The sequence below is a fragment of the Brassica oleracea genome, chromosome C3, assembly GCF_000695525.1.
Source record: "Brassica oleracea var. oleracea cultivar TO1000 chromosome C3, BOL, whole genome shotgun sequence".
NCBI lineage: Eukaryota > Viridiplantae > Streptophyta > Magnoliopsida > Brassicales > Brassicaceae > Brassica > Brassica oleracea.
In genome coordinates, this window is record NC_027750.1 from 6,969,953 (window position 1) to 6,978,611 (window position 8,659).

General features: G+C 33.1%; 3 protein-coding genes across 3 annotated transcripts; all 3 read right to left on the bottom strand.

The window, feature by feature from the left end:
- Positions 1-1,035: 1,035 nt before the first annotated feature.
- On the bottom strand, positions 1,036-2,882 carry LOC106333699 (probable FBD-associated F-box protein At1g32375). The gene is made up of 3 exons (XM_013772113.1): positions 2,002-2,882; positions 1,549-1,683; positions 1,036-1,455 (listed from the first exon to the last, which is right to left on the bottom strand). Exons 1-3 carry the CDS (start codon positions 2,854-2,856, stop codon positions 1,159-1,161), a joined length of 1,287 nt encoding a protein of 428 aa, XP_013627567.1. The 5' UTR covers positions 2,857-2,882; the 3' UTR covers positions 1,036-1,158.
- Positions 2,883-3,587: 705 nt separating this feature from the next.
- LOC106329766 (probable FBD-associated F-box protein At1g32375) lies at positions 3,588-5,941 on the bottom strand. The gene is made up of 3 exons (XM_013768410.1): positions 5,078-5,941; positions 3,971-4,105; positions 3,588-3,884 (listed from the first exon to the last, which is right to left on the bottom strand). The coding sequence occupies exons 1-3, from the start codon at positions 5,939-5,941 to the stop codon at positions 3,588-3,590; spliced, it is 1,296 nt and encodes a 431-aa protein (XP_013623864.1).
- A 601-nt stretch (positions 5,942-6,542) lies between these two features.
- LOC106332236 (pentatricopeptide repeat-containing protein At5g56310) lies at positions 6,543-8,254 on the bottom strand. Its single transcript, XM_013770712.1, has one exon. The coding sequence runs from the start codon at positions 8,209-8,211 to the stop codon at positions 6,562-6,564; it is 1,650 nt and encodes a 549-aa protein (XP_013626166.1). The 5' UTR covers positions 8,212-8,254; the 3' UTR covers positions 6,543-6,561.
- Positions 8,255-8,659: the final 405 nt, after the last annotated feature.

Here is an 8,659-nt window from a genome sequence, read left to right on the forward strand (position 1 = left end):
TAATTAAATACATTAGTATAAATATAAAAATAATATTAAACTAAAATTATTAAAATATATATTAACTCGCACAAAGTGCGAACCCACACCTAGTTTAGAAGTATTATGAAAGAACAAAGGTTAAAGAAAAACTGTTTAATAGAAATAGCAAATTTTGAATGTAAATTGATTCCCAAGCGCAAGGGTTGATTACTTTTTTTGTTAATTCAATTTTTAATTATTTTAGAAAGAAAAAAATTTATGTTTAAATTTTCTTTGGAATGTTACAGAGAAATGTAGCTGATATATTTCCTTGAAACCAATTAAAAACAATTCAAATAGGCTATTACAAATTGGTATTTGTAATTCATAATGATAATAAATATCTATACTATTCAAAATTGCTAATTATGGTGATTTGATTTAACAGATGTATAAGAGAGAATCTAAATATATATAATATGGAATAGTACAACTTCATCTGGTATAATATAAATATATATATACTCCGTTCGTATCACTTTTAAGCGGTGTTTACTGATTTTTATTTTGTTTCATAATAAATGGTGTTTTCACTATTCAAAATAAAATTTAATGTAATTTAAAATTTGTGACTAATTATAAAATATTATATTTTTCTTATTGACCGAATTAATTTTATTTAATGTTACTTTTATGTAACCAGGATAAATTACATAAAATTTATATTTTTTAATATTTGTGCAAAAACGTTTAAAGCCATTTAAAATTATATAGAGAGACTGAGAGAGTATAAGTTATGTACGAATATGCTAAAGATTGACCAAAGTTCTTAAATTTTATTTTTGTAAATATCATTGACCTATTATTTAGTTTATATTAAAAATCTTCAAAACTATGCTGAATGTAATGTGACGCATAATTTTGGCAAAATATACTTGAAACATATGTAATTACCTTACTTCAACATTTGACCTTTTGACCTAACGTCTAGATGCATTCTATTGGATTTTCTGTGAAAGAAAAAAATGGGTATAAAGTCTTATCAATTCATTTGCCGCAGGAGATACCTGAACCAAACTGTTCAAATTGAATGAGCTATAAATGTAGAAAATAAAAACAAAACAAGTTGTACTTTCTTGTCTAAGATTCAGCTCTAGAAACTAACCAAAAGATGTTACTTGATTCTCACTCATAACTTTAGCGTAACTCAAGCTGGCAGGCTGGTGAAAGCCTTGTTGAGGAGAACAACTCCTTGATCACCTCAAGTTTCTTGTGAATGTCATTTGTTTTACTGTAGATATTAATAGTTGCTTTCTTTAAACACTTTGCGCTTCTAAAAACAAACGCTACTGCTTCTTTCTCTTCTTGTGCTCCTTCATAATGTACCCATTCAAAAGTTTCAAGACTTGATAAAAAACATTCAGGAACTGAACTCGGTTCATTCCAGGACGGGTTCCAGCATGGGCGTGGCTTTTCAGATCGAAGGAAATGACACTGATATAAACAGGATTAAAAAGTACGATGCACTAGATCAATTAATTATACCGATAAACTACTGGATAGTAAACCTTATTCAAATATATGTACCTGTTGAAGCTTGAGAGACCGTAAATTAGGAGAATCCCTGAGAACACACATAAGTAGATTCACCCATTCTGTCTCACATGTGCATATCTTGAAATGTACAAGACTGGTGAAGACACTACCGGCAGGATAAACATCCTGCATATACCACGATTGCATTAACTGCATGATCAATAGTTTACAATAGTTTTGATTAAGTAAATGACATTCATGCAAAAAAGAACATTTATGTGTTTAATATGATCATTGTATTCATATAATATTTAACTCCATTTATAAATCATAATAAGCAATAGTTTTCATCACAAGATAACTCTATTATTTCGTAATGGATTAGAGACCTCATTCTTTTTTTTTTTTTTTTGAAATACTAGAGACCTTATTCATTGTTTAGACTCAAAGAGAAAACCAAGAACAAAGAGGGCAGAAGGATGAAAACAACAGCATATATACTACCTTTGAGGATGGTACGCAAAGATAAAGACGCTTGAAGGAAGCAATAGAACCCAACTTCTTCCATAACTTCCAAGAATTAACGACAACATTTGCATCCAAAATCTTAGTCATAACATTCTCAAAGATACAAAATCCACTCGAATGAAAAATGTCCAAGTTTTCCAAAAAAGGAGCATCTATCACAAACCCTTGAGTATCGTTTCCAACTCTGTTATCTAGTGTCTTCATTACTAAACTCTTTAGAGAAGGGACGATAACAGTGAAAATGTTAACATTGTCAGCTTGACATTGCTCCACAACCAAGTCTTCAAGGACATGACATTTGGATAACAGATTCTTGACAAATTCTCCACTTGGATACTTCATGGATTTAAGACTCAACGTTTTGAGGGATGGGAAAGAAATTGGTGAAGTAAAATCATCCACGAGAACTGCATTAATTAGATTCAAGGTCACAAGAATTCTACATCCCCCACCATACAAGCTCCAAGGAAGTAAGACTGAATCTTTATCAGTAAAAGTATCAATCTGAATAGTCAGCTCACGCACACAACGTTTATCAGCAGATCTCATCCACGCTTGAATATCCTCACTACCGCAAATACTACCAAGTTTGAAATGCAAAGCTTCTATAACTGGAGCCTCGTGCATAAAGAAAGATCTGTCTACAAACAGAGAAAAGCTTCCATACTTGGGGTTCTTATAGGTATCATTGTATTTGATTCTTGGAACCATCATCCAAAGAAACTGCCATCGTTTTGACAAAAGCATAGTGTCCACAACTTCTTTCATGGTGGGAAGCATTGCCAATATTTTCAGTAGCAGCTCATCAGGCAACTGACTGATCTTGTCCATAATTAAGATCTAGCTTCCGAACAATACCGATCTCCTGAAAACATTACAAAAACGAAACTAGATATCAGAATCTCAGCAACGACACACTGTGAAAAATCAAAACCCTAGCTAGGTATAGAACAAACCAATATAAAGAAAGAGAAGCACTGGAAATCTAAACAAGACGAGATTTTATATAAGAATCAAACTAGATGTGGGCCATCATGTGGACTAATATATGTACCCAATAAATTTTGATACTAATGTTAGTTTTTTAAATTTAATTTATTAGATACAATTTTAAATTAATATTATAAATTATCTTATTTCAATATCTATATTGACAGAAGATGTATTGAATACTAATTTTTTGTTTCATTTTTTATTCAAAAGTGTATATTTTTGATCAAAATCTTCTCTAATAATAATCAACCATCATAAGACAATTTAAATTTGAAATCTAGCACTTTTTTAAGTCATAGATTAAAAAGAATCTAGTGGTACTGATAGGGTTAGAAACAGTTACAATTCATAAAATATCGATAAAATAACAATAGTCAATAAATATAATATACCAATAATGGATCGTATAACACAATTTATTTGCCGCAGAAGATAACTGAACCAAACAGTTTCAAACTGAATGAGCTATAAATGTAGCAAATAATAACATAACAAGTTGTACTTTCTTGTCTAAAAAGTCAGATCTGCAAACTAACCAACAAGATGTTACTTGATTCTCACTACTAACTTTAGCGTAACTCAAGCACACAGGCTGGTGAACCCCTCGATGAAGAGAACAACTCCTTGATCACCTCAAGTTTCTTGTCAGTGTCATTGGTTTTACTGTGAATATTAATAGCTGCCTTCTTTAAATACTTCGCGCTTCTAAAAACAAACGCTACTACTTCTATCTCTTCTTCTGCTCCTTCATATGTTACCCATTCAAAAGTTTCAAGATTTGATAACAAAGATTCAGGAACTGAGCTCGGTTCATTCCATGACGGGTTCCAGCATGGGCGTGGCTCATAAGATCGAAGGGGATGGCACTGATATAAACAGGATACAAAGCACAATGCACTAGATCAATCATACTGATAAACTACTTGATAAATAACCTTAATCAAATATATACCTGGTCAAGTTTGAGAGCTCGTAAATTTGGAGAATCTCCGAGCACACGCATAAGTAGATTTACCCATTCTGTCTCACATGTGCATATCTTCAAATGTACAAGACTGGTGAAGACACTACGAGCAGTATACACATCCTGCATGCACCAAGATAGCATTAATTAAATGCATGATCAATAGTTTACAATAGTTTTGATTAAGTACATGACATTCATGCCAAAAAAAAAAAAAAATATGTATTTAATATCTTGATTATATATATATATATATATAATTCCATGTACATATCGTAATAAACAATTTTGACCAAAAAAAAAATCATAATAAACAATAGTTTTCATCACAAGAGAACTCTATTTTTGTAATGGATTATATAAGGGCTTTCAAATTTAAGTAACATAAAACGTTTAGAAGATATGACAGACATATTAGAGACCTTATTCATTATTTAAACCTTTTTCATTATACAGTACAACCTCTATAAATTCATAATATTAAGACTTTGAAATTTTACTAATTTATAGAGATATTAATTTACAAAAATTTATTTATTTATATTTTTATTTTAAAATATATTTATTCTAAGATAAAAAATATTTGATTTAATGTATAGACATTAATTGTTATTTTTTTTAATTTGACATTTATAATATTTTTGTTATATTATTTGATGTATATAATATATATTTTACATATAATATTACTAAATTTCATCAAAAATATATTAAGTGTTAAGGAAATATAAAGATAATTTCATTGTGAATATAAAACAAACAATATAATAATAGGTTTTTACTTATATTAAATATATATACATATAAATTATTAATTTATAATTTTAATGGGACTATATATTTATATAGAATTTCTTTATAAAATATTATCTTATTATTTTATCGATTTGTATCAAATTTTGAACCGGCCCAAATTGGGACTGGCAAAATTTATTAATTTGTAGAAATTATTAATTTATCGAGTATTAGTTTATAGATGTTCTATTGTATTATCTTTGAGGATGCAGCCATATTTTTAGAGACCATATTCATTATTTAGATAGAAAACCAAGAACAGAGAGGGCAGAAGGATGGAAACAACATCACATATATTACCTTTGAGGATGGCACGCACAGATAAAGGCGCTTGAACGAAGCAATAGAACCCAACTTCTTCCATAACTTCCAATTAACAACGACAAGATTTGCATCCACAACCTTAGTCATGTCATTCTCAAAGATACAAAACCCACTCGAATGAAGAATGTTGAATTTTTCCAAAGAAGGAGCATCTATAACAAATCCTTGAGCATCATTTCCAACTCTGGTATTTAATGTCTTCATGACTAAACTCTTTAGACAAGGCACAATAACAGTGAAAATGTTAACACTGTCAACATGACATTGCTCCACAACCAAGTTTTCAAGGACATGACAGTTGGATAAAAGCTTCTTGACAAATTCACCACTTGGATACTTCATGGACTCAAGACTCAACGTTTTGAGGGATGGGAAAGAAATTGGTGAAGTAAAATCATCCACAAGAACCGCATTAGTTAGTTTCAAGGTCACAAGCATTCTACACCCCCCACTAAACAAGCTCCAAGGAAGTGAGACTGGCTTTTTAAAAGTAAGAGTATCGATCTGGATAATCAGCTCACGCACACAACGTTTATCAGCAGATCTCATCCACGCTTGAATGTTCCCGCAACCAGAGATATGATCAAGTTTAAAAAGTAAAGTTTCTATAATGGGAGCCTCGTGCTTAGAAAAAGATTTGTCTACAAACAATGAAAAGCTTCCGTACTTGTGCTTACTATACCTATCAAGCGTATCATTGTATTTGATTGTTGGAACCATCATCCAAAGAAACTGCCATCGTTTTGACAAAAGCATAGTGTCCACAACATCTTTCATACTAGGAAGTAAGGCCAATATTTTCAGTAGAAGCTCATCTGGCAACTGACTTATCCTGTCCATAATTAAAAGCTAGCTTCCTCACAAAACCGATAGCCTGAAAAAACATTTTAAAAAAAGGAACTAGATATCAGACTATAAGGAACGAGACATGGTGAAATTATCAAAAGCATAGCTAGGTATAGAACAAACCAGCATAAGAAAAAAGAAGCACAGGACATCTAAACAAAACGTGATTCATATAATAAGCAAATACCTAATTGTCATTCTGATTTTATTTCTCAAGAATAAAATATATTTTTGTACACACATATGACTTTATAAATAAAGTTTCTGATTTATCATTTAGCCAAATTATATATAGCTTATCTTCGAATTTGAATAATTACCGTCTAATTAGTTATATACATATAATAATAAAAAGATTGTGTCAAATGTGTAAAGACGATTATCTTGGTACAGTATTTGATAAATTCATCATTAAGGTTTTCTCTTACCTCTCCCTTTCATTAATATCCAAAAACAGAGTAATTCTGTTGAATTTTTTCATAAGATAATTATTCAGATAATCTTGAAAAGTTGCATAATTATAAAACATCTCTTAAAAATATTACTAAACTAATGCTTATTAGTTAGATAAAAGACTTGTAACTCTAAATTTTATTTCAAGTTAATTTTTTGTCTCAAATTTCATCGCTCTGTATTTGCAAATCAATCTCTTGTAGAAGTTCATGAATCTTTACAGCATGAGGATGTGAAAAATCACCAGAGATGAATCTATATACTCTGTTTTCAAGTTCAATGGAGCTTTCACCAGCCAACTTCTTCACACCAATCCCTTTCATCATCTTCCTCATCATCCTAGACTCCTCCCACTTTCCTAAATCAGCGTACAAATTGGCTAAAAGCATATAGTTACCGCTGTTATTCGGTTCCAACTTAATCAGCTGATTCAAAGCTCTTTCTCCAAGCTCAAGATCATGATGAACATTCGAAGCAGCTAGAAGAGATCCCCATATTGCAGCATTAGCCTCAAATGGCATGGTTTTAGAAACTTCTTCAGCTTCTTTGAGTCTACCTGCTCGTCCTAGCAAATCGATCAAGCATCCAAAATGCTCAATGTTCGGTTCAATCCCGTAATCAGATCTCATTGAGGTAAAGAAACGTTTTCCAAGATCAACCAAACCAACATGGCTGCAAGCTGAAAGGACTGCAATGAAAGTAACACTGTTCGGTTCCACGCCAGCTTTAACCATACGGTTAAACATCGTTAAGGCTTCACCTCCAAGCCCGTGCGTAGCCAGTCCTGTGATTAAACTCGTCCAAGTAACCACGTTTCTGTCACTAACCCTCTCAAACTCCTCCAACGCCTTTTTTATATCCCCTGACTTCGCATACATATCGATGAGTGCGTTACTCAAAGAAACACCTCTCTTCATCCCTCGGTGATCAACGTAGCTACATATCCTTTCTCCCAGTTCAAGCGAGCCAAGATCAGCACAAGCTGAGAGTGCTGCCAAAAGGGTAACTTCATCAGGCTCAACATTCTCCATCACCATTCTCTGAAACACTTCAATAGCTTCACTAGCTCGTCCCTTCTTCGCGTAAGCCGAGATCACACAAGTCCAAGAAACAACATCCCTTACCCAACAAGGCATCGTCTCCAGCAACCTCCTCGCTTCATCCACCTCACCCACTTTTCCATACCCGGCTAATAACGCATTCCAAACAGTCACGTCCCTCACAGGCATTTTATCGAACACCTTACGCGCATCTCTCAACCCGCCGCATGAACAATACATTTGAATCAAACTTGTAACAACGTGGAAGCTGGAATCAAACCCAGAAACCACTGTCTGGGAATGCACCTGTCTCCCAAACCAAACATCAGATAACCGAAAAGCAATTTTCAACACAAAAGGGAAAGTAAACGTGTCGGGCTTCGGACATAAAGACCAGAACTTTCTGTAAACCAGAACCGCAGTTGAGTGGGCGTTGGGTTCGTCGACGAGAGACAAAGCTCTGATCATGGTGTTGTGGAGATAAGTATTGGGAAATGGCTGGTGGGTAAGGACAGAGTAAGCGTATTGGAGATGTCCAGCGACGGAACACGCCTCCATGAGTTTGGCAACGATGAGGTTGTCTCTGTGTAGACCGGTTATAATCATGGAACAATGAGCTTGCTTTAATGTTTTGAGGTTGGTTCCTTGGATTTTTAGGGAAGAAAGGAACCAGTTTATGTCCGAAAGAGTGGAACTTCGGCGAATATGTAGAGCGATCGGTGGCGGTAGCTGACATGGGATAAAGCTCAGTGCAGTGATTCGTCGCCACATTCTCCTATAGTTGGACAAAACTGTGGAAAGTTGAGTTTTAACATCTAAACGTACATTTTGTTATAAATTAAGTATTGAAATGATCATCCACTTCTTTACCAAACTCAAGCACTATGATCATCCACTCCTTTACCAACTCAAGCACTATGATCATCTACTCATCAAACACTATGATCACCCACTCATTTACCAAATTAAGCACTATCTTTGTTATTTTATGTATTGTTGTTCACTATAAATACCATCACTCATCTCACTCTTTTGTACACCATAAACAAGAACAAGAGTTTATAATCAAAACCATTACATCTTCTTCTTCTTCCTTATAATAAACTCTCTCCCTTATACTAGTGTTATTTGCTTCCTACGGATATTAAATTCTACTCTTATTTAAATTTCACGATACTATAAATTATAAGTTATTTCATAACACGTTATCAGCACGATC

What these genes read in the sequence shown, in the direction of transcription:
- LOC106333699 (XM_013772113.1), bottom strand. Translation starts at nt 2,856, where the DNA reads ATGGACAAGATCAGTCAGTTGCCTGATGAGCTGCTACTGAAAATATTG. An exon ending in TTTGCGTACCATCCTCAAAG is followed by an intron (nt 1,684 to 2,001) that starts GTAGTATATATG and finishes TGGTATATGCAG; the next exon opens with GATGTTTATCCTGCCGGTAG. An exon ending in GGTCTCTCAAGCTTCAACAG is followed by an intron (nt 1,456 to 1,548) that starts GTACATATATTT and finishes TGTTTATATCAG; the next exon opens with TGTCATTTCCTTCGATCTGA.
- LOC106329766 (XM_013768410.1), bottom strand. Translation starts at nt 5,941, where the DNA reads ATGGACAGGATAAGTCAGTTGCCAGATGAGCTTCTACTGAAAATATTG. An exon ending in TGTGCGTGCCATCCTCAAAG is followed by an intron (nt 4,106 to 5,077) that starts GTAATATATGTG and finishes TGGTGCATGCAG; the next exon opens with GATGTGTATACTGCTCGTAG. An exon ending in GAGCTCTCAAACTTGACCAG is followed by an intron (nt 3,885 to 3,970) that starts GTATATATTTGA and finishes TGTTTATATCAG; the next exon opens with TGCCATCCCCTTCGATCTTA.
- LOC106332236 (XM_013770712.1), bottom strand. Translation starts at nt 8,211, where the DNA reads ATGTGGCGACGAATCACTGCACTGAGCTTTATCCCATGTCAGCTACCG.